The sequence below is a fragment of the Budorcas taxicolor genome, chromosome 21 (genome assembly GCF_023091745.1).
Source record: "Budorcas taxicolor isolate Tak-1 chromosome 21, Takin1.1, whole genome shotgun sequence".
Taxonomy (NCBI): domain Eukaryota; kingdom Metazoa; phylum Chordata; class Mammalia; order Artiodactyla; family Bovidae; genus Budorcas; species Budorcas taxicolor.
In genome coordinates, this window is record NC_068930.1 from 51,654,647 (window position 1) to 51,681,083 (window position 26,437).

At 40.4% G+C, this 26,437-nt stretch overlaps 1 protein-coding gene across 1 annotated transcript in view; it reads left to right on the top strand.

The window, feature by feature from the left end:
- Window positions 1-7,392: 7,392 nt before the first annotated feature.
- The window catches only part of TTC6 (tetratricopeptide repeat domain 6), a 200,784-nt gene continuing 181,739 nt past the window's right edge, over window positions 7,393-26,437 (top strand). Inside the window, exon 1 of the mRNA XM_052660010.1 lies at window positions 7,393-8,337. Within this exon, the coding sequence (XP_052515970.1) occupies window positions 7,393-8,337 (945 nt within the window). The remainder of the gene's footprint in view (window positions 8,338-26,437) is intronic.

The window sequence follows — 26,437 nt, forward strand, 5'->3', positions numbered from 1 at the left end:
GCTCTGAGGACTTCTTTTTCTCAAAACTTTTTTCTCTCTCTTTTAAATATTGGATAATTTCTGTTAATTTATCTTCTAGTTTACTGACTCTTTCTCTAACATCCCCATTCTACTAGTCAAATTTTTATTGACAAATGTTTTTTCAGATATAAAATTTCTATTTATTTCTCTTCTAAGATTTTGTCTTTTTATTCCTCTTTAACATATTTTCCTTTACTTCATTGAGTATAGCTATAATAGTTGCTATAAAGTCCTTGTTTAATAATTTCAACCTCTGGGTCATCTCTGGACTGGCATTAGTTAATTATCTTTGCCCTTGACATTGGGTCAAATTTTCCTGGATCTTTTTATGTGAAGTATTTTCTTGTTATATCCTGGACACTGTGAATGTTTGTGTAAACTCTGGGTTCTGTTGTAGCTCTCTGAAGAAGGTTTATTTTTTCATTTTTTCAGTTCGTTTTTCATTTTCATTTACTTTTTTCACTTCATTTAATTCTTATTTAGAAAACATTTTAGATTAAATAATAGTGAAAATACAATATATCAAAATGTGTGGGATACAGCTAAAGCACTGATTAGAGGGAAAAGTACAGCTTAAATGTTTAAACCAAAAAAAGGAAATTCACCAGGTTAGGCTCACTGTAAGCTCTATCTCATTCTCTATGATTGGAGGTTAAGTTCAGCTAAATCTCAGTTCAGCTCTTTAAGCCTTTGCTTCTATTTCCTATATGATTTTTAATCAGTTCAATATGTTCTAGTAACTGTTATTGAGCTTTGAGTTTGTCCCACATGTGCATAGTTCAGAGGTCAGTCTAGACTTGTATGGGGTTTAGACACAGAATTGGGGGATTAACTTCTCTGACTCTCTTTCCTCTGGAATTTCTCTCTCACTCCACAGTGGTGGTTGTTGTCTGGACTCTTCTCTCTAATTCTTCTGGCCAGAAGTCTAGCAAGAAAAGATAAAACATGGAGAGGAAAAACAGGCAGAAAGAGCTTTTAGCTGTTCTATTACCTATTATGTATTTATGTATATATATATTTTGTATGTATGTGTGAGTATTCACAAGGGGGTATGGACATACTCTAGGTATTGGTTATAAAGAGTTAACTAGGTTAAGCTTTTATAGTTACTGAAATTTCTGTGAGCCTAAGAATACTGGAGTGGGTAGCCTTTCCCTTCTCCAGGGGATCTTTCCCACTCAGGAATCAAACCTGGGTCTCCTGCATTGCAGGCAGATTCTTTATCAGCTAAGCTACCAGAGAAGCCTCTGAATAGTTTAGAAAAACATCTTTTTGGAGCTTGAAGACAGCGTTTCTCTATTTTCTCTATCATTTTTAACCAGCATGATATGTGTCAGTTATTATTATTGATATTACTAGGATTAAAGGCAGGAAAGCATGTATTATACAAAGTGTGGGATAATAGAAAAAAGTGCTATTATCCCATTTCTTAGCAAAATCATTAAAATGTTTATATATTTCCTTTTGGACTTTTTAATAAATTATTATCAGTGGGCAGACAGATCTCATTTCTACCAGTGATATTTCAAAAGCCAATGTGATTTTCAGAATACTTTTATGTTCCTTGCAATAGTGAAGATTTTACTAGATGAGATAGGCTGTCTTTGGACATTTCTTTTGGAACTTTGGTGCTGTGTATTGTGAGTTGATGTTGGTGTGAAATTTAGGAACTGAATTGAGATATTTGGCTATGAACTCAACTTAAATCTTATCCTTAATGGGTCACTGTTCCCACTGACGTGCTGATATATAGGTGACTATTTGTAGGAGGTGGTCAAGGACAAGTAATTCCAATAACCAGCTGGAGCTTTGGCTCAGTTCCCCAGGTAATACTCTGCTGGACTAAGACTCCTTGCCCTGTGTGAAGTGTTCATGTGGCTTGGAACCAAGTCATCTGGTAGTCTGCTTTATTTATTTCTGCTTTAGAGTCTAGAGCAGAGTTCTGTATCTTCTGTTCTAACAGGAGGAACAACCAAACCTGCAAGAACCAGAGAGCAACCTGTCTCAGAGTCTAGAGAATTCATGCAGGCAGCCCTCCCTGGGCCTTTAGCTCTTTTGGTCTGGGAGCTTACTTTTTATGTCTGACCGACTTTGTGGGAGGGAGAGGAGACTGGCCCTTGGACTCTCTTGACTACTTCACTGCTCAGGCATTGAACATCCTGGTAGAGGAGTAAGGAAAAGGCAGTTTTCAACACTTGGGAAGGAAGAGGAGGGTGAAATTACTGCTCATTCTGTCCCATTCAAAGTGTAGGGTAAACAGTCAACCTGGATTGTGAGCAGCAGGTGTGACACTGTATGTTAATTTTAATACTTCCTTCTTTTGGGACAGCGACATTATTTTTCCTTGAGTATCTCCAAATCAGAACTAGGCTCTCTCTCTCTCTCTCTCTCTTTTTTTTAAATAAATTGCTAGCAAAAAAAGAGAACCTGTTGTTTTCCTATGAGATTGGATGTTTAAAAATCATTTTACATATTTTGTAGTGTTAAGGGGTGGATGGAGACTATGAAAGCACTGGCTTTGATGGCCTGGCCTATTTGCATTGGGATACCACCTTCCTTGAAAACACAATAGAAGTTCCATTTCCCACGGTTTCATTTTTACATATAAAGAACAACTTTCCTATGCGGAACTCTAGGGAAGGTACTGAGAAATGTTAAACAATGACCACTTGTTAAACTTCAATAGCAAACCTAGGGCTTGAGAGAAGTTGGAAAGGAATACAAAGCAGGAACTAAGAAATAAAAGGGAAGTGCAGTTGAGAGAGTCAAATCAGATTCCCATCAGGTACTAATGTCTTTCTGGTCTGTGCTCTGTTCCAGTCACTACCTTTCAGTCTTTTGTAGGAAGAAATGCAGATGGTGTCAGGATGAGCATATTACCACCTGTGCAAACAATAAACAGCCACAATACTATGAGGGAGGTTATACAGAATTTTTTAAATAAGGAAACTTCCTTAAGGGCTTTAGAAGTCATTTCTAATGTTCATATTCTATGGCTTGGAAAAGAGGCAACAGATTATTATTTTCATTTTTTAATAAGAAATCTTGTTACTGATAGGATTGAATTGTCCAAGGTGTAGTCAGTGGTGGAACTGGGTGGAGAAAGAAAGCCTACTGATTCTGAAATGAGAGCTCTGTCATATAGCAGGGTCTTGGATTTGAGAACCAGCAGTGACAATTTTAGTGATTAGAAGCAATATGGCTATTTCTAGAGGCTAAATAGGATGTTTTCTTCATATAACCCATTCAGTTCAGTTCAGTTCAGTTGCTCAGTTGTGTCAGACTGTTTGCGACCCCATGGACTGCAGCATGCCAGGGAACCCTGTCCATTACCAACTCCCGGAGCTTGCTCAAACTCATGTCCATCAAGTTGGTGATGCCATCCAACCCATCCAACCATCTCATCCTCTGTTGTCCCCTTCTTCCGCTTCAGTCTTTCGTAGCATCAGGGTCTTTTCAAATGTCAGTTCTTTGCATCAGGTGGCCAAAGTATTGAAGCTTCAGCTTCAGCATTAGTCCTTCCAATGAATATTCAGGATTGATTTCCTTTAGGATTGACTGGCTGGATCTCCTTGCAGTCCAAGGGACTCTTAAGAGTGTTCTCCAACACCACAGTTCAAAAGCATCAATTCCTTGGTGCTCAGCTTTCTTTATAGTCCAACTCTCACATCCATACATGACTATTGGAAAAACCATAGCTTTGACTAGATGGACCTTTGTTGGTAAAGTAACGTCTCTGCTTTCTAATATGCTGTCTAGGTTGGTCATAGCTTTTCTTCCAAGGAGTCAAGTGTCTTTTAATTTCATGGCTACAGTCACCATCTGCAGTGATTTTGGAGCCCCCCCCAAATAAAGTCTCTAACCATTTCCATTGTTTCCCCATCTATTTCCCATGAAGTGATGGGACCAGATGCCATGATCTTTGTTTTCTGAATGTTGAATTTTAAGCCAACTTTTTCACTGTCCTCTTTCACTTTCATCAAGAGACTCTTTAGTTCTTCTTTGCTTCCTGCCATAAGGGTGATGTCATCTGCGTATCTGAGGTTATTGATATTCATTCTCCTGCCAATCTTGATTCCAGCTTGTGCTTCATCCAGCCTGGCATTTCACGTGTGTACTCTGCATACCAGTTAAATAAGCAGGGTGACAATATACAGCCTTGGCATACTCTCATATAGCCTAGACTGCATGATAAATGAAGAAATCTAATTGTAAAAATAACCCTTTTATGAGCTGATATAAAAGAAACAACCAAGAAATGTGGATACTTGGTAAGCAAAGAAATGCAAAGTAACATAAAAAAATGTTTCTTTCCATATTTGTCTTAAGTCCATTGTGAAAAATGAAAAAGTGAAAGTGTTAGTCATGTCAGACTTTTTGGGACCACGTGGACTATACCCAGCCAGACTCCTTGTCCATGGAATTCTCCAGGCAAGACTACTGGAATGGGTAACCATTTCCTTTTCCAGGGTTTCTTCCTAGTCTGAGGATTGAACCCAGGTCTCCTATATTACAGGCAGATTCTTCACAGTCTAAGCCATCAGGGAAGCCCATTATATTTTGGCATAAAATGAGATAAACCCCCTCACCCCCCTCAATAGTCAACCAATTGTCTCAGCACAATCTATTGAATGATTCTTCTTTTATCATCAATTTAATGCTGCTATTATAATATTACCCATATTATTCTCAATTATTTTGCTCACTCAGTCTACATATTGATTCTATCCGCAGTGTTTCCATTTTAATTCTTACATCCATATGAGTTTTTAATTATCTTGTTGGACAACACTCCCTCTTTCTCTTTCCAAAATTGTGGCCAATCTATCTGTATATTACTTCAAATAGATCCAGAATTAGTTTTCAAATTTCAAAATATCATGTTTCAATTTTGTTTATGATGGGATTAAACTAGTACAGTATTTTGGGAAGATCTGATAAAATGAAAATATTTGGTCTTCTTACCAAGGAATACCAAAATCACTGCACATGGTGATTGCAGCCATGAAATTAAAAGACGCTTACTCCTTGGAAGGAAAGTTATGACCAACCTAGATAGCATATTCAAAAGCAGAGACATTACTTTGCCAACAAAGGTCCGTCTAGTCAAGACTATGGTTTTTCCAGTGGTCATGTATGGATGTGAGAGTTGGACTGTGAAGAAAGCTGAGTGCTGAAGAATGGATGCTTTTGAACTGTGGTGTTGGAGAAGACTCTTGAGAGTCCCTTGGACTGCAAGGAGATCCAACCAGTCATTCTAAAGGAGATCGGTCCTGGGTGTTCTTTGGAAGGCATGATGCTAAAGCTGAAACTCCAGTACTTTGGCCACCTCATGCGAAGAGTTGACTCACTGGAAAAGACTCTGATGCTGGGAGGGATTGGGGGCAGGAGGAGAAGGGGATGACAGAGGATGAGACGGCTGGATGGCATCAGCGACTTGATGGACATGAGTTTGAGTGAACTCTGGGAGTTGGTGATGGACAGGGGGGCCTGGCGTGTTGCAGTTCATGGGACCGCAAAGAGTTGGACACGACTGAGCGACTGAACTGAACTGAACTGAACTGAACCAAGGAATATTAACTGCCTGCTTAGTGGAGTCTTTCCTTTATGTCCTTCAGTTAAAATTAAAACATTTCATTCATGCAGTTTCAGCACATTCCTTATGTTTATTCCTAGACATTTACTCCTTCAAATAAATTATACATGGAATTTTGCCATCATGCTTTTGGTATAAAGAAAGATTTTTTTTTGTATAAATTTTAAAAATTTAAATACTTTTCAGACCTCAATTATAATTCTAAATAGTTCTTTAGTGCTTAGATTTTCTATGTAAATAATCACATTTGCAAGTAATGATGGTATTCCTGAGGTATTTTTGCTTTATTATTTTATTTTCAAAGAACCTTGGCCTTGGGTTTTCTAAGAAATCAATTAGTTTCTTTATTATTTTCTGCTTTTATTTCATTGTTTTACTCTTATTTCTTGACACTCTCCTCTCCTTGGCTTCTGTGGAAACTACTCATTTTCCCAGCTCTGTGATTGCTCCCACTCTTCCCACCTCCCAACTGTGAGAGTACCAAAGAATGTCATCAGCCCATCTGTATTTGTGTTTCTTGTTATCCTGGCATTCGGTAATGATCTCAGAGCTCTCAAGATCTGAAAATTCACCTGTAATCATAGATGGCTGGCTCTGCTGAATAGCATGCTTTTTTTTCAATTGTGATAATATACCTGACATAAAATTTACCATCTTAAACCATTTCTAAGTGTAAAGTTCAGTGAATAGCAACAGCTTTATTAGACACTTGGTTATGACCCAGACTTTATCAAAGCGATTCAAAGTTGCTATTTTATTTATTCCCAGTCATTGGCCAGATCCTACCAGTTTTACCTTATAGAGTCTTTTCACTCTGCTCTGTTACCAAAACTAGGCCTTAGGCCTTACCTACTCTTACTTGCCCTCTCTCCCTTTCATCTTTCTCCCACCCCAAGCCCTAGATCCTATCAAGCCACTGTTCTGTTAAATGTTTTTGAATAGTTTCCAGTAGACCACAGAAAAAGTACAAACACCTGGCATTCAAGGCCTCCTGATCTCACTGCAGCCTAGCTTGTGGCTGATCACCTCTTTCCCTTCCTACACCTGCTCTGTTTCCTGTCAGATTTAGAGGCAGGTGGGCTGGGTAAGGCCCCGGACCAGCTGGAGAAGGGAAAGGGAAATTGTTGTCCTGCCACAAGAGTAAGGGTTGGCCCTTGCATTGCCAGAGCCTTCATTTTATTTCCCCCGAGAGAAACTGCAAATCTGCATTTTTATATGAAAATCTCTCAATTTAAAATTGTTGGCTATGAATTAATATTTCTGAAAAGCTCAGAGAAATTGAAAAGCATGCTTGCAAGTAGGATCCAGGCTACTGCTGACCTCTGATCTCTCTTCTTGGCAGGATTACTTTAGGTTTACTTTGCCTATGTGGAGCGTGGTCCCTCTTGCCTGGAAATGGGACACTACAGTACAGTTGAGACAAATACTAAAATACACTCAATAGAAGTTTCAGGAAATCTTCACTGTAAAACTGTACTAATTTAAAGGTTTTCATTGTTACTGTGAAAAGGCCAGTAGTTTAAAATGATATATTAAAAATGATAGAAGATCATTTTAGTCGTATCATTATGATTTAGTAGTAAATCCTTTAAATAGTAGATTTAAAGTGATATGAATGAATGCTGCCCACTGGTGCCTCAGTTAAGCGCAGTGAGCATTCTACCATGAGAAGCTTTCTTGAACTGGAATTTTATCAATAGAAGTTTTCATGTATGTGTGTATGTATACATATATAATACAAATTTATTGTTATTTCACAGGACAAATCAGTCAAGATGTCCACGATTTCAAAGCACTTTGGACTGAAATACAAAGAAGAATCGTACATCTTTAAAGAGCTGGAGAAGGTTCGCAAGGAGACCAAAAAAGAATTTCTCCGAATCAAGGAGAAGTTGGCCGCCAAGCCAGCGGTGGATGAAATCCCCGTCTTTGGCCTCCGGCTCCCCAGCCCGGCCCGGTATGCGGCGAAGGGAAGCGCTTCCCGCCTCGGATCCCCCAAACCAGCAGGCTCCCCGCGGGTTAAAGGTCGTGCGCGCCCAACTGCGACCCTCCCGCAGCCGGCGCCCCGAGGCGCCCGGCGGCCCCCGGGCCCGAGGGGGGTGGCCGCTCCCGGGAAGGGCCGGCCCTTCCGCCCCCAGGACTTCTACTTGCGGAGCTCCGCGTTCCTCCGGCGCCGGCCCCAGAAACCGCCAGTCATCGCGCCCAGGGCCGGCACGTCCAGGCCCGTGGTCCTGATGCCGCCGCGCGTGCCCACGGGCAAGGCCAGGGCTCACCGGGGCTCCAGGACCCCCCCGCCGGCGGACTCCAAGCCCGTGCTCGACCCGGCCCGGGGGCGCGTGGCCAGCCTGGAGCCGGCTCAGCTCGCCGAGGTCGGCCAGGCCAGAGAGAGGCTGCCCGACTCCCTTTCCAGCGACGAGGGAGACGCGGAGGCGGCCGGCCGGCGGAAGAGAGTGAGGATTAACACCCGCTTCCTGCTCGAGGACTCGGATGGCGAGTCGCGGGAAGCCCCCGGGCCCTCTTCCAAAACCGACCGCGAGAGCACCCCGCCGAGCGACTCCCGGGAGGCCAACCCGCAGGCCCCGCAGCCAGTGCGTGCGATCCCCAAGTCCATCGAGGAGATCATCGCCTCGCTGCAGTCCGAGGCCCAGGTGGCCTCCGACCAGACCATCAAAGAGCTCATCCACAGCGTCCTTGGGCAGAACTACGACATTAAAATGGAAGTAGGTGATCCAGAATGGGGGTCATATTTCTTCTGGATAAATTTCATTTCAGGATTCAGTCATAAAATCGTGCATATCGTGTGTTCTAAGCTAGACAAGCTCGAAAAGCTAGACAAAGTGCTCGGGTATTAATCAGGGTCTTTGAATTTTCCATCGAGGGGGTATATCCTTTTAGAAAAGTGAAAATAATGGAGAGGATATTTCAGAAACTGGTACAAAGGTACAAAGAACACTAGTTCTTTGACCCGAGTAATCATCACTGGTAACCTTTCCTTTCAAAGTCTTTGATTATTTAGTATTGATTTGGTTGATGTTTTATCTGAAAGACACGGTCTTTGGTACAGTTTATTAACAGTGAATCTGTACCTTAAGAAGATCAATATATTACTAATAAGTTGTATTTATAAGAGTTTTGGTCCATTTTCAGTGAAAATCATTCTCTTAAAATATGTTTAAAAAATTTACTTTCTAGGTCTTCTCAGTTATATGGACTATAAGTGATTCTTTGTCCCAAGGACAAGCCCATCAGGTGGATACCTGTAAGAGCCCTGTTTTACATGAGGCTTCCTAGCTTTAGTGAGTTTAAAAGGATTGCTTCCCAGTTCAGCAACTAAGGCAGAATAGAGCTGGGCATCCACCCCAGCCAGTCATACCCCAGAGAAGAGACTGGAATCATGCCAGGACTGCCTGTTTGTTCATTGTGATGTGAACCCAGCAGGGAGCAAAGCTAGATAGGGTCCTAGTTCATTATACAGACTTAGTTCTAAACAGGGACATTCAAAGTAGAAAAAATAATAGGGGAGTCTGAGTCCCATACTCAGAGAGAGAGAGAGGGAGAGAGGGAAGGAGGAAAGGAAAGAGGTGTTTTTTTTTTTTTTGAGAATGGTAATTAGAATGACACTTAGGAGGGAAGAAGATTCTATTACTCTTCTTGGCTGCAGTGCCAAACCTCTTGTTAGTACACAGAATACTGCTGCCACATTATGTCTTCAAAATAGTTTCAGCCCAGAATATACTCTTGGCTGTGATTTAAGGAATGTGATCCTAAAGCCCATTAGGGAAACAAAAACGTGTAAGGACAAGAGTCCCCTGTGTCGTCTTTGACCTGATGTTTGTAGGCAGAATGGGACAAATGTTTTCAAGTAAGATCCACACTTCCCTACGGTTACTGAACAAGACCAGCCTGACTGTTCAGGCTGTTTCAAAATGAGTACTTCTAATTAAGTTTCCTGTGGATCTAACAGAAAAAGGAATCAGGGATACACACATTGGAGAGCCCAAACGGAGAGAACAAAGGCCTCATTGCCCGCCCCTGTGAGAAGGAACTCTGTAACATAATCAAGGCGTGTGACATGAAGAGCGGCCTGTATTGGAAGCCGGCTCAAAGGTCCTATACAGTTGGGGAAAGTTACACTTTTAGAGCAAGGGTCCATAAAAATGCATTTTGAAGGGTTCAAATAGAATAGATATAAGAAGGGAGAGTATCAATGATGATCGGCCCCAGGACAGTGAATTCTGTTCTTTCTAATATTCCATTTCTCTTGTGTATCCTTTTCTGGTGCTTCAGTTACCAGAATTGCTTTATGTAGGAGAGTGGTTTGGAGGATTAGGGTCAGAAGCCAGCGTCAGTAGCTAGCCCCACATTGTAAGACTTTGTTGTTCAGTTGCTAAGTCATGTCCAACTCTTGTGACCCTGTGGATTGCAGCACACCAGGCTTCCCTGTCTTCACCATCACCCAGAGCTTGCTCAAACTCATATACATTGATTTGGTGATGCCATCCACTCATCTAATTGTCCTCCTGCCCTCACTCTTTCCCACCATCAGAGTCTTTTCCAGTGAGCTGGCTCTTCGCATCAGGTGGCCAAAATATTGGAGCTTCAGGTTCAGCATCAGTCCTTCCAATGAATATTCAGGGTTGATTTCCTTTAGGATGGACTGGTTTGATCTCCTTGCAGTTCAAGGGACTCTCAAGACTTGGCCAGTTTCAAATGCGTTAGTCCCATCCCTGCCTTCTATTGTATTGATTTTTTGTATAGCTAGTTTTTGTTCTTGCTTTTAAACTTTTGCCTCTGTGCCCCATCTCCCCTTCCCCCCAACAATTCCAGAAGATGGTGCTTTGCATTATTATAGTCTCAGAAGTTTTATTAGGGTGAGAAGAGAACAGTGGGGTATTTATTGAAATGGTTGTGACTGGGGAGGTGAGGGATAGCAATGAAAATGCAAGTAAATGTGGTGTCTATGATTCTAAAAATCCTTAAGATTATAATAAGGCCACTTGTTCTAAATGTTTGGAGTTTATATAAACAACGTTCTCTCCATATGATATCTCCAAGGGATATGGTTCTTCACTTTAGACGTCTTAATTTGGAGCCAATCCCTTGAGGGAAAGTCAGAGGATAAGACAGTCTTGGCAAGATGTGCTATCTCTGTTTAGAGCTCGGGCAGGGCCCTTCCAGACCTAGCATTCAGAGTTCCACAAACAATTACATAGGCCAGAAGGTACTCAGAATACCTGAAGATTAAACTCAGCTGTCAAATGTAGGTGAAACATCTAAACCAAGGTTTCTCAACCATGGCACTTAACTTTTTGGTTTGAATAATTCTTCATCGTGGGTGGCTGTCCTGTAATTGTAGGATGTTTAGACTTATCCTTGGCCTCTACGCAGTAGATGCCAGTAGTATGATCCTCTCATCATCCTCCCTGCCACCAAGTCATAACAATCGAAATATCTCTGCTGCTGCTGCTGCTAAGTCGCTTCAGTCGTGTCTGACTCTGTGCGACCCCATAGATGGCAGCCCACCAGGCTCCGCCGTCCCTGGGATTCTCCAGGCAAGAACACTGGAGTGGGTTGCCATTTCCTTTTCCAATGCATGAAAGTGAAAAGTGAAAGTGAAGTTGCTCAGTCGTGTCCAACTCAGCGACCCCATGGACTGCAGCCTACCAGGCTCCTCTGTCCATGGGATTTTCCAGGCAAGAGTACTGGAGTAGGGTGCCATTGCCTTCTCCGACATGTTGCCAAATGAGACCAGGGGGAGAAGGGCATAATCACCCCTCCCGCCCCCCTCATCCTCCCAACCAGCTGAAAACTGGTGGCTTAAATAGTAAGCATACACCATGGGAGGAGGGATAGAAATGTTATAAGGTCCTATGTTTGTTTTACTGAGGAATTCAATATTATCACTCACAAAATACATTCTAATTATATGAGACTGAATCAAGTTTCAAGACTTCCTTCCAGATGTTAATTGAGGATGAAGGAATCCTTGCTTCTGTCATGTGGGTTGTTTTTGGCCATATAGCTCAAAAGAAGAAATGGCTTAAAATGACACAGGTAAGAGAGAATTCATGTCCCTGGGTCTTTATAAACAAATAACTCACAAGCAAATGTTTTGTCATAAAACTTATGCCTGCTTTAACTTTAGGGAAGATGAAATAGACATACTTCTCCCTCTTCCTCCTGCCAAGTAAGCAAGTAAGTAAGTAAGTTCAGTTGCTTAGTTGTGTCCAACTCTTTGCGACCTCATGAATTGCAGCACACCAGGCCTCCCTGTCCATCACCAACTCCCAGAGTTCACTCAGACTCACGTCCTTTGAGTAGGTGATGCCATCCAACCATCTCATCCTCTGTTGTCCCATTCTCCTGCCCTCAATCTTTCCCAGCATCAAGGTCTTTTCAGATGAGTCAGTTCTTCGCATCAGGTAGCCAAAGTATTGGAGTTTCAGCTTCAGCATCAGTCCTTCCAATGGATATTCAGGACTGATTTCCTTTAGGATGGACTGGTTGGATCTCCTTGCAGTCCAAAGGACTGTCAAGAGTCTTCTCCAACACCACAGTTCAAAAGCATCAATACTTCGGCGCTCAGCTTTCTTCACAGTCCAACTCTCACATCCATACATGACCACTGGAAAAACCATAGACTTGACTAGACGGAACTTTGTTGGCAAAGTAATGTCTCTGCTTTTGAATATGCTATCTAGGTTGGTCATAACTTTTCTTCCAAGGAGTGTCTTTTAATTTCCTGGTTGCAGTCACCATCTGCAGTGATTTTGGAGCCCCCCCAAAATAAAGTCTGACAGTGTTTCTACTGTTTTCCCATCTATTTCCTGCTAAGTTAAACTAGGTGCAAACCCAAGATGTTGTTTATAAATCAAACAGGAGAAGACTCCAAAAGGTAGAAAGAAGCAGACTGGCTGGGGACTTTGGGATCCAAGGGATCACGTAGTGATAAGTTCTTAGGTTTTCTTTTTGTCTCAGATCTACTGCACCAGAGCTAAGGAGACTGGCAACCTAAGAATGTGCCAGTGGGTACAGACAGAAAAAGCCCCAGAAAAAGCCTGCTCTCTTTAGCTAAGGATCAAGAAAGGAGCAGCCTAGCAAGACAAAATTCTTAGACAATAACTGTGCTACTCTAGTCAAGCACCACAGAAAAACCTATGACCCTGTCCTCTCCTCTGCCAGCCAGGACTGAGGAGGGAGCTAAACTTCCACTCTTGAATGACTGTAACAGGTTACCCCAATTTCTTCCCTAATGACATAGTGTCAGTGGAGAGCCAAGACTTTCAACCCTATCTAACAGTAAAGAGGCTACCCTACCTTCTTCCCTGTAGTGTCACTGGACACCATACAGGCTTTTCCCAGTTTCCAGGACTTTGATGTGGAGAAGGCAATGGCACCCCACTCCAGTACTCTTGCCTGGAAAATCCCATGGATAGAGGAGCCTGGTGGGCTGCAGTCCATGGGGTCACTAAGAGTTGACACGACTGAGCGACTTCACTTTCACTTTTCACTTTCATGCCTTGAAGAAGGAAATGGCAACCCACTCCAGTGTTCTTGCCTGGAAAATACCAGGGACGGGGGAGCCTGGTGGGCTGCCATCTATGGAGTCGCACAGAGTTGGACACAACTGAAGTGACTTAGCAGCAGCAGCAAGACTTTGATGACAGGAAGGTTGGATCTTCTGTTGCAGTCCCACAAGTGCCTAAGGCTCTATTATTCCCACGGTTTACTGTCTGTTACTCAGATTGATAAAATCATATTGTTTCATCTTCATGATTACTGATTCTTTCCACTGTCTCCCATACATTCTGTATTTGAGGCATTTGTACAGTTTTATTTCAGTTACTGCAATTTTCAGTTCTAACGTTTTTCTTTGGCTCCTCTTTATATGTTGTTTCTTTACTAAGACTCTGTTTCTCTGCTAAGACTCTCTTTTTCTCATTGTTCCAAGTATGCTCATTTTACTGCTTATTGGAGTTTTGTTTTGTGTTTAGACTTGAAAGAAAAAAAAAGACGATACCAACATTGAGATGACCAAGATGTTAGAATTCTCTGATAAAGATTTTAAAGTGGTCCTATACATCACTCTAATTGAAAAACAACAATACCAGTAGATGGAAATGTTATGATATATAATGTAATATCTGGAGCAATGACCAAAAAATCTATACAGAGATTCACTAAAAAACCACTATATATAAATAAACATAGAATTAAGAAATTTTAAGTAACCCATAGGAAGGCAGGTAAAAGTAAACAGAAGCAAAAAAACAGAGAACAAAAAGAAAAGAAAAGATAAAGTAGCAACTTCAAACTCAAATGTATCAATAACTACACTAAATGTAAATGGTCTAAATGTAGTGATTAAAAGCAGAGATTGGCAAGTGGATTCGGTATAAAACCCAGTATTTTATTTTATTTTTTTTTTACAAGAAATGTACTTCTGGTATGATGATATAGGCAGGTTTAAAGTAAAGCATGAAAAAAATATCAGGCACAAATTATTCAAAAGAAAGAAGAGTGGCTATATTAATTTCAGATAAAGTAGACTTCAGTACAAAGAAAATTATGAGAGACACAGTTGGCATTTTAACATGATAAAAGGGTTAATCCATTATGTCAAAGGAATCCTAAATGTGTGTTAAACAACAGAGCTGAAAAAATATGTGAAGTAAAAACCAAAAGGAGAAATTGATGAAACTACAATCATAGTTGAAGATATCAGCACCCTTCTTTCAACAATTGATAGAAAACCCTTGACAGAAATTCCCCAAGAATGCAGATGAACTCAACACTACCATCAAACATTAGAAACTAATCTACATTTATAAAACACTGCACTCAGTGGTAGCAGAATACTCATGCTTGTCACTGCCCATGGGACATATACTAAGACCATCTCTGGTCCATAAAAGTGAACTTTAATGAATTTAAAAGCATTGACATCATATAGAGTGTGTTCTCTGATTATAATGGAGTCAAACTAGAAATTAATAACAGATTGATAATAAAATCTCCAAACACTTGGAAACTTAAACAATATCTAAGTAATCCATGGATCAGTGGGGAAATCTCAGAGAAATTTTAAAAACTGAACTGAATTAAAAGTATAAAATTTAGGGGACATAGGTAAAGCAGTAGTGCCTTTATCCTAGAGAATGAAAAATTACTTACATTCAAATAGGAAACTGAGATGAATGTTCTCAGAAGCTTTTATTACTTAATAACCCCAAACTAGAAATAACCCAGATGTCCTTTAAGGACATATTACTCAGCAATAAAAAGAAATAAAGTACTTGTATCTACAACAACTTGGATGAATCTCCAGAAAATTATGCCGAGGCAAATCCAGTCTCTAAATGTTATATACTGTATAATTACATTTTATACAACATTCTTAAGATGACTATAGGAATGGAGATGAGATTTGTGGCTGTCAGGGATTGAGGACAGGCTTGAAGGAGGGGAGGGTGAGAGGGAAGTATGTGTAGCTTGCAACTTCAGAAATCTTTCTGGTGATGGAGATGTTCTGTATCTTGACTATATCAGTGTCAGTATCCTGCCTGTGATTTTGTAATAGTTTTGCATGATATTCTCATTGGGAAAACCTGATAAAGGGTAGAGGGCATATCTCTGTATTATTTATTATAAGTGAATATGTGTGTGTGTGTGTATGGTGTGTGTGTGTGTTAATCGCTCAGTCATGTCTGACTCTTTGCGACCCCATGCACTCTAGCCTGCCAGGCTCCTCTGTCCATGAAATTCTCTAGGCAAGAGTACTGGAGTGGGTTGCCATTTCCTATCCCAGGGGGCATCTTTCTGACCCAGGGATCAAACCCATGTCTCCTGCATTGTAGGCAGATTCTCTACCATCTGAGCCACCAGGGAAGCCCCCAAAGTGAATATGAACCATAATTATTTCAAAACAGAAACTTTTAAAATTTTATCTGATTGTTTATAAAAGTTTATGCTTCTTTTTACAAGTTGTAAGGAGGAATATAAAGAAACGATAATTTCTCTTTTAAGCCTCGCTTAACTCACCAACAGTAACCAATACTTGTTTACCCGTCTGTTGTTTAATCACTCAGTTGTGTTTGACTCTTTGTGACCCCATGGTCTGCAGCACGCCAGCCTTCCCTGTCCTTCACCATCTTCAGGAGCTTGCTCAAACTCATGTCCATTGAGTCAGTGATGCCAGCCAATCAGCTCATCCTCTGTTGTCCCCTTCTCCTCCTGCCTTCAATCTTTCCCAGCATCAGGGTCTTTTCTAATGAGTTGGCTCTTCAAATCAGGTGGCCAAAGTGTTGGAGCTTCTTTCAGGATCAGTCCTAATAAATATTCAGGATTGATTTCCTTTAGGATGGACTGGTTGGATCTCCTTGCAGTCCAGGGGACTCTCAAGAGTCTTCTCCATCACCACAGATCAAAAACATCAATTCTTCAGCTCTCAGCCTTATTTATGGTCTCACATCCATACATGACAACTGGAAAAACCATAGCTTTGACTAGACGGACCTTTGTTGGCAAAGTCACGTCCCTGCTTTTTGATATGCTGTTTAGGTTTGTCATAGCTTTTCTTCTAAGGAGCAATTGTCTTCTAATTTCATGGCTACAGTCACTATCTGCAGTGATTTTGGAGCCCAAGAAAATAAAGTCTGTCATTATTTCCATTGTTTCCCCATCTTTTTGCCATGTAGTGATGGGACCGAATGCCATTATCTTCATTTTTTTGAATGTTGAGTCAGCTTTTTCACTCTCCTCTTTCACCTTCATCAAGAGGCTCTTAATTCTTCTTTGCTTTCTGCCTTAAGGGTGGTGGTGTCTGCATATCTGAGGTTATTGATATTTCTCCCGCCAATCTTGATTCCAGCTTGTGCTTCATCCAGCCCGGCATTTCACATGATGTACTCTGCATAAAAATTAAATAAGCAGGGTAACAATATACAGCCTTGACGTACTCCTTCCCCAATTTTGAATCAGTCCATTGTTCCATGTCCAGTTCTAACTGTTGCTTCTTGACCTGCCTACAGATTTCACAGGAGGCAGATAAGGTGGTCTGATATTCTCATCTCTTTACGAATTTTCCACAGTGTGTTGTGATCCCCACAGTCAAAGGCTTTAGCGTTGTCAATGAAACAGAAGTAGGTTTATCCTTCTACATTTATCTTAATTCTTTAGTATAAATATTTATGCTAAATAAATTCTTTGATATAAATTTGTACACATACATACATATGTAGGATTTTTTTTAAGTAAAAATAAGAACCTATGGTACACATTATTCTGCAGCTTACTTTTTTGACACATATCAATGGACATGTATACTTTTTAATTTATTTTTTTTAAAATCGCTGCATATTATTCCATAGTATTTAAACATTTCTTGGCTCTTTGCTCTTCAAATTTTTTCTTTCCCTATCCTAGGAACAAAGTTTTGCTCTACTGGAGTTATAAATCAAAGAACCTACCAGGATCTGGACAAAGAAAAGCCATCTGTTGTTTGACTGTCATAGGTACAATTGGGAAGGACTAGTTTGGGCAAATCTTTTCTCTTCAGAGTGACAGACGTGTTTATTATACTTTTCTCTTTATATTCTCTTTGTGCATTACTTTATTCTCACAGACGTAACAGCTTAAACTAGTACAAATGATGTAATGATTAAGAAGTTTCTTGATTTACAGTTTTTTTTTTCCTGTGAAGTTTTAAAATCTCTCAGATATCATTTGGATGCCTTCAATAAATGCAAAATGTTCATGTGTTTAATTTCAGTTTATTTTAAAAGATGGAAAATAATATTTTTATTTGTTCTTGAGAAAAAATTCTTATTCCTTTAGCTGGTTTGATGGTAATATGATTTTGAACCAAGCTAGAAGTTGTTCCTTTAAAATAAACTTCTTTGTTGGATACAAATGTGTTTTATTTTCCATGAGCATTTTTTTTTAAGACTGAAATACAGAGTTACTTGAAAGATGAAATGTTAATTTATTATAGAATTCAGATGTACTTTTCTTCTGATTCTTAGTACAGATGCTGCCCAGCAGAGATTTTTTTCTTTTGCCTGTCTGTGTAATAGTCTCATAATTTAGACTATAAAGAACAAATACATTTGAATGTATTGAGAGTAATTAAGTTTCACATATGCCACAGTTTTGAGTACATATGCAATAAAATGAAGAATTTTTAAATGTTAGTGAAATAATTGCTTTTTTCTGGGCTACTTCAGTTACAGTTATTTGGATATTTAGGACAAAGACTTTCCCCCTCTGTGGATTGTTATTTCAATACATAACAGTTTTAACTTTGATTTCCTAAAGTAGACCTTTCTAATGCTTTTACATTTTAATGGCTAGTGTAAGCCCTTAGAAGCTCCTTAAGTGGGTGGTGAGGCGCAGTTGATAAATAGCATATTTAAAATCCAGCACTAATCACTATCTTAACATTGTGAAATTCAAATATATCTTTAAGGGTAATTTTTGTGATATCAATTCATGATTTTTATGTGCTGTGTAAAACGAGAGGAAAGAGTTCATGTAGTTTAAAGAAGCTTAAAAAAACTAAAGTTGCTATCAAGGCTTAGAATAATATGGCTACCTCGAGAGCAGCCAAACCAACTGAATGTCCCAGCTAGGTTCTCTGGTGGCTCAGACAGTAAAGCGTCTGTCTACAATGCGGGAGACCTGGGTTCGATCCCTGGGTCGGGAAGATCCGCTGGAGAAGGAAATGGCAATCCACTCCAGTACTATTGCCTGGAAAATCCCATGGACAGAGGAGCCTGACAGGTTACAGTTCATGGGGTCGCAAATAGTCGGACACTACTGAGCGACGCCTTCTCTTTCGCTTTCACTTTCACACAGTAAGTGGTTTATTTTTTATTACTGAAAACTACAGTATTGGGTTGTGAGTTAAGTCAGTCATTCTGTAGCTGTAAACAGCCTGAAGCTGGGCAGTTGTATTATTTAGAGTGCCTGTTTTAACACATAATAGGTAAACGTATGGCTTTTAAGGATGGATAGATTAACAGTTTTGATAATAAAATTAAAATCTTGAGAACGAGTGAACCGCAATCATGCATCTTTCATCCCAAGTGGAAGTAATTTAGTAGACGAGACAGCACACGGTCCAGTTGTGCTGACTATGTATGTCACTTTGGGGAGCATATTATTTTACAAGTACCTGGTTTCTTTAGTCCACTGTAAAGTACACTGCATTTTAGTCTTACTGTAATAGAGAGGGATGGCTTGACAGAATCAGTCATACTTATCATCTTTATGAGTTTTTATGAGCACACTAAGAATAAAGGTTAAAATCTGTTGCACTGAAACAAAAAATAGTCTCTTGCATTGAAACTAAAAATAACACATTCTCATTTAATAAATTTTATATATTTGTCTTAAAAATTTTTTTTAAATATTTATTTATTTGGCTATGCTGGGTCTTAGTTGTAGCATGTGGAATCTAGTTCCCTGACTAGGCATCGAACCTGAGTCCCCTGCATTGGGGACACAAAGTCCTAGCCTCTGGACCACCAGAGAAGTCCCTGTGTTCCTGTGTCGAAAAGAACTTCTAGAGTTCTGTGATAAATTTTTTCATAATGTTTCCTTACCCTCATGTTTCATTACAATAGTGTCTGGAGCTGAAAGGTAACCTAATTAACTTTGATAACAAAACTGAGACCCAGTGAGAGATAGTGACTTTTATAAGGCCATACAGCCAATTAGCATTGTTGGGATCAGAACCAGTTTAGGTCTTTTGACAGCTGAACCAGAATTGTTTTTATTCTTACTACATGGTGTTGATGGCACTTCCTTTTCCTCTTTGGCCCCATCTTCTCCCCGCCCCCACCAACTGTCTTGAGACCTAGACCCCAAAAAAAGTGTCCAAAATTACTTCTTAACTCGATTTTCCCCCTCTCAGATCTCTACATTAGTGAGAGGCCCATCACACTCTCCTGTCCTGGGGTGTCCATCTGTAGCCTCTTGCTGGTGACTTCTAAGCCCAGCATACTTGGACCTGGGAAGGTCAGCAAGAAGCAAGGATTGGCTGCTCATAGAGTGGTGTGGTGGTGGTAGCGATGGTGTGTGCGGGACTTGGGCTAAGATTGTGTCATAAAGTGAAAGAATACAAGTGGGATGAATTAGCAGTGGGTTATATGATCACTAACCAGTTACATGCAATCAAGGAACACTGATCCTGCCAACTTAGGTTGCTGCTAATATGAATAAAAGATGAAATGACCATTATCTGCCATCTCTCATGGCAGAATACAGTCTGACCCACTTCTACTTCATCTTCTTAGCTTTATTTTATATAAAAATCTGTTAGCTATTCTCAAAGTGAGGAGATGCCTGCACGTTTTTTTTTTTCTTCCTAGCCCAGTCATATAGGTTATGAGTCCCCATCCTTTTGGGGAAGAAGGGCTACTTAAAAAGCAATTAACTAATTCATGTTTGCCTGCACTTGGGTCTTTGTTGCTGTGCATCGGCTTTCTCTAGTTGCGGAGGGCAGGGGCTACTCTTCATTCTGGGACTTGGGCTTTTCATTGCAGTGGCTTCTCTTGTGGAGCGTGGGCTCTAGAGCTCGGGCTTCAGTAGTGGTGGCACGGGGGGCTGGGATTAGTTGCGTCGGAGCAGGTGGGATTTTCCTGGATCAGGGATCCAACCCATGTGCCTTGCATTGGCAGGCAGACTCTCAACCACTGGACCACCAGGGAAGCCCAAGGAGAGCAACTTTTGACATACTTGAAATCTTCTTATCTGTGATGGATTGGGGTCTTGTTGAGACTCCTCGACTTGAGAGAATGGAGGGTATCAGTCGCCTTACCAAGACTTCCCAAAAGCCAGGAGGAAGAGTTAGCACGTTGGATGTTATCCAGATGAGACTGCAGGGTTGCCATGATTGCGTGGTTCGCTGTTAGTTGGCATTCTGTTCATCAGATTGGGCCAGTCATGATAATGAATAAAATCCTCGCCGCCCTCTACCTTTTCCTACCTTTTAAATTGGTAGTCTATCTTCTTTTTAGATTTCACAGATAATACAGTAAATAAAATTCCTGTCCTTTGCATGACTTACTACAAATTTATTAGGCACACAGGAGAAGATTATAATAAAGCCAGACCTCATCATTTCAGTCAGATTTCCCCTCAAGAACATCTCTAGTATCAAGCTCTTCATCTCTTAATCATTGGAAATAGGGTTTTGAAGAAATGAAAGACTGAGACAGCTGAGACACTTTTCATTGTTCTGATCTCATTATGCTGTTGAGACCTGCCTAGATGTAGTCTTTGACAATCAATTATTCCTCTGGAAAGTGATTATTAAACAGTTCACTGAATTATAGCTTTTTATGCCTGAGTCTGTTCTCTCGCTCTTTAGGGTTAAGTGAAAAAGCTTATTAAATATCCATTTACAATGGAATCTTTGAAAATGCTAAATGGAATGCATAATTCATATAGGTTGTCACTAGTACAATGCCAAATTAGTTTAGCCAAATATCAAGTAACAGGAAACAGGAGTAAGTGGCAGTCCTAATAGAACTAGATAGGGCAGCTTATGGGTGCAGATAATCAGAAAAGCCAAAATAATAGTGACTTAGATGAGATGGAAGTTTATTTCTGTCTTGTAAAAGTCAAATCAAAGGTAATGTTGGACTGATATGGTGTTTTGCAGAGTCAGGAATCCTGCCATCTTACTGTTTCACTGACTAACCCTCATTGCCATGGTCATCTCAAGGTCAACAGTGGCTGCCATGGCCACTGTATCTATATTCCAGCCAACAGGAAGGCTTTAAGCAAGAAAAGTGTGCGCATAAAATTGCCCACCACTTTTGCTTATGTTTCACTAGCCAGAACTTAACTCCATGACTACATTTACCTACAAATGACAACGAAAATAAAGTTGATATTCTGAGCAGGCTGTGTGGCAAGGTTCACATTCTGTTACTCTGAAGAAGAATAGAGGAGATGTTGGATTGGGTTCTGTTATTGTTCCTATGGGTCATGCAGTGTCTATGGAGACTTTTGTGGCTGAAAAACTTTTTCCCTTTTCCAGCAAAGGTTTATTGAGTACCTGCAACATTTGGTGGCTCAGTAAGTAAAGAATCCATCTGCCAATGCAGGAGATGCAGATTCGATCCCTAGATCAGAAAGATCTGCTAGAGCAGGGAATGGCAACCCACTCTAGTACTCTTGCCTGGAGAATCCCATGGACAGAGAAGCCTGGCGGGCTACAGTCCATGGGATCACAAAGATTAGGACATGACTGAGCACAGCACATCCGGCCCTAAGTGTTGAAAGATTTTGTATGTGACACAAATGTTAGCTTTAAGGAATTAGGTAAACAGAACTAGCGGTCAGTGGAAACCGATGGAGAAAGGCCTGGAATTTCAGCTTGACGACCTAGATCCTTGACTTGTAATTTATTTGTTACTTAAAATTCTTGGTGCCTCACTTTTCTTATCTGTGCAGTAGAGTTAATAATCCTTACTTTACAATACTGTGAGAGTAAAATGATCTTAAATAAAATAGCATTTGTTAAATATACTACAGTTTTTAAAGGCTTTTAGTGTGTATTTTCTTATTACCTCCTGGTAAAATTGAACCATATACATTCCCACAAATAGAGAGCATTAGTCTGTTTCTCTCCATCCTCACCAGCATTGTGTGTTACCGTGCTTTGAATCTTTGCTAATTTGAAACGTCAGTGGCTTTCCAATACTTTTCAGTTCTGGAAACCTTTCTTCAAATGAAATACTCAATGAATGTTCAGGATCTCAAACATTTAATACCATGGCAGCAGAGTGTCAGTTGGGAACCTACCTGCACAGGATTCAGGCTCCTACCAGCACATTCTTTGGCCTTTTAGATATTCACCTCTCCATTCAGTTTCATTGGGTACCTATGATATTATATCAGGCACCCCACCAGAAACTGGAAAACAGCAGTGAACAGCTGAAGTCCCTGCTTTTGTGGGCCACTCTGCGTTCTAGAGACGTGAGGCAGAGAGTAAACAAATCAGTAATGTCTCATGTGGCAGTAAGTGATGTGAATACTTCAGGATAAGAGAGAGCCTGATGGGATGGAGAGATGTTTAAACTGGATGGTCAGAGAAGGACTGTTAGAGAGAAGATGGAATTTGAGCAGAGGTCTGAAGGAAGTAATGAGCGGGCCATATACTTCATGTGTGTGAAGGTCATTCCAGGCAAAGGGAGGAAACACTGTGAGCCTCCAAGGCAGGAATGTTCCTGTGGTGTTTGAGGAACAACAAGTGGGGGGCTTTGTGTGTGGGGGGTTGTGATAGGAGAATATGATCAGACTTAGGATTGCCTTCTTTTTTGTTTGTTTGTTGTTCTTGGCTGTGCCACAGGGCGTGCGGGACCTTAGTTCCTGAACCAGGGATTGAACCCGTGTCTCCTACAGTGAAAGCACAGAGCCTTAACCACTGAACCTTCAGGGAAGCTCCAGCACACCCTTCTTTTTGCATGCACTTTGCATGTCATTTACCCCTTTTACTGGCCTGAAATAAAATTAATGGATAATTATCATCTGCCTACCTAAGTGATCTTGAAAATCAATATAATGGACTATTTGTAATGTAAAGAAAAAAATGAGTGATGAATAATTAAATTATAAATAAGGACACTGGAAGACATAATAAAGTTGTTTGTTGCTTGTATCTACTGATAATGAATGTGCTCTGGGTAGGAATATATGGGCCATAATATATAACGATGACCAAAAAATGAACACAGGTGCCACTGGAATATGTGTTAAGGTAACTAATAGCAGACTAGACTTACATGTGTTATGATAAGAGAAGATGGGAAGCAACTTTGAGTGAAGTTAGGATGTATGCTGTGACCAATGAAAGACTCTTGAAATGGAGAAAATGAGCTCAGCCTCTTTATAAGTATACTGGCAAAATAAATCTCTCTTGAGATATAGGACAAAGGGCCAGGTATCACACTGTCCGCACCCCCCGCCATATTTCCCCACATGAACTTTTAGCAGATACCAGGACACATTCAGAGTCTGAAACCTAAAAATAACTTGCAAGCCATGTCTTTCGATAGATGATGAGACTACAGGATGAACTGGAAAAAAAAAAAAATACAGGAAGACATGGAGAAATAGACCATTGTGAACTGTTTGACAGTAAAATAAAAACCAAACCAGGCCATTCAAAAAAAAAAAAACCACTTTGACATGTAATTTTTATGATATATTTATTACCCTTTGCTTAAAGTATTTAAAATTATATAAATTCTTAATGATATACAGTTAATCCCTTTATTAAATATTTATTATTCCTATGTTTTACATTTCTTTGCTAAATTAATTATGTTTGGTTCTAAGTTTATAAAATGAACTTCATAATCCTTTTGTACATTTTCATATGCAACTGCTAACAATGCAGAATGAAACAGGTGTATTGTTCTGTTAACACAGATAGAATAAACTGTCAGCAGAGTTGTCTTTGGTTGACCTGATATTCTGAAATGGTAAGGAATTCTTGTTGAAGTTCCCAGGAAAATGAGGTACAATCTTTCTTTGATTTACAAAGTAGTTGTATTCCTGGAAAATATAGTATGGGATAAATAAGGGGAATATTATGTATTTTTATATATAAAATGGAGAAACCTTTATGCAGAAACCTGTATGCAGGTCAAGAAGCAACAGTTAGAACCGGACATGGAAAAACGGACTGGTTCAAAATTGGCAAAGGAGTACATCAAAGTGTATATTGTCATCCTGCTTACTTAACTTCTATGCAGAGTACATCATGTGAAATGCCACATTAGATGAAGCTCAAGCTAGAATTAAGACTGCTAGGAGAAATATCAATAACCTCAGATATGCAAATGATACCACCCTTATGACAGAAAGTGAAGAGGAACTAAAGAGCCTCTTGATGAAGGTGAAAGAGGAGAGTGAAAAATTTGGCTTAAAATTCAACATGCAAAAAATAAAGATCATGGCATCTGGTCCCATCACTTCATGGCAAATAGATGGGGAAACAATGGAGATGGTGAGAGACTTTATTTTCTTGGGCTCCAAAATCACTGCAGATGGTAACTGTAGCCACAAAATTAAAAGACACTTGCTCCTTGGAAGAAAAACTATGACAAACCTAGATAGCATATTAAAAAACAGAGACATGACTTTGCTGACAAAGGTCCGTCTAGTCAAAGCTGTGGTTTTTCCAGTAGTCATGTATGGATGTAAGAGTTGGACCATAAATAAGGCTAAGTGCTGAAGACTTAATGCTTTCAAACTGTGGTGTTGGAGAAGACTCTTGAGAGTCCCTTGGACAGCAAGGTGATCAAATGATCAAACCAGTTGATCATAAAGGAAATCAACCCTGAATATTGACTGGAAGGACTGAAGTTGAAACTCCAATACTTTGGCCACCTGATGTAAAGAGCTGACTCATTGGAGAAGACCCTGATGCTGGGAAAGACTGAGGGCAGGAGGAAAAGTGGGGGCGACAGAGGATGAGATGGTTAAATGGCAATAACAACTCTATGGACATGACGTTGAGCAAACTCTGGGAGATAGTGAAGGACAGGGAAGCCTGGCATGCTGCAGTCCGTGGGCTCGCAAAGAATCGGACATAATTGAGCTACTGAACAACAATACAGGATGCAGGACATTTTTGTTTTGTAGGACTGTCCTGTAAACTGTAGGCTGTCTGGTCCATTCCCTAGTCCTTCCTTGCCCAGTAAATGCCAGTATCACTTTCCCATTGTAAAAACCAAAGATGCTGCCCCCACCCTCAGGCAATTTATAAATGTTCCCTGTGGAGCAGTATCATTCCTAATGAGAATCACTGATGTGCAGATAACTGTAGGCTTTTAAGAGCTTTGAATTTCACTTGGCATGGCATAGGAAGATGTTGGGGGGTTTCGAGCAGAAGCATAGGGTAGCAAAGAGTTGGACACAACTGAAGTGACTTAGCACATCATATCATGGCATGACATGATTTGACCTTATTGTAAAATGATCAACTGACTACTGTGTGGACGGTAGTTTACAGGCTAAGCAGTGGTGGAGAAAAGATGACCAGTTAGGTGCCTCTTGCAGTAATCCACATGAGAGATGATTGTGACTTCATCCAACTGTGATGGTAGTGCTGGAAAGGAGGTGACAAGTGGTCTGACTTACCATGAATTCTGAAGGTCCCTTATGGGTTGAGAGGGTGGAGAGAGAAGAGTAGAAGATGACTCATGGTCTTTTGATGGGTGAAGTTAACTGGAAAAATTAAGTTTTCATTTTCTGAGATGGTGAAGACCAAAGATGAGTTAGCATGTGGGGTTGGTTTAAGTTCCAGTTCCAGTTCCAGTTCAGTCACCCAGTCATGTCTGACTCTTTGTGACCCCATGAATTGCAGCACGCCAGGCCTCCCTGTCCATCACTAACTCCTGGAGTTCACTCAAACTCATGTCCTTTGAGTCGGTGATGTCATCCAGCCATCTCATCCTCTGTCGTCCCCTTGTCCTCCTGCCGCCAATCCCTCCCAGCATCAGAGTCTTTTCCAATAAGCCAACTCTTCACATGAGGTGGCCAAAGTACTGGAGTTTCGGCGTTAGCATCATTCCTTCCAAAGAACACCCAGGACTGATCTCCTTTAGAATGGACTGGTTGGATCTCCTTGCAGTCCAAGGGACTCTCAAGAGTCTTCTCCAACACCACAGTTCAAAAGCATCGATTCTTTGGTGCTCAGCTTTCTTCACAGTCCAGCTCTCACATCCATACATGACCACTGGAAAAACCATAGCCTTGACTAGACGGACCTTAGTCGGCAAAGTAATGTCTCTGCTTTTG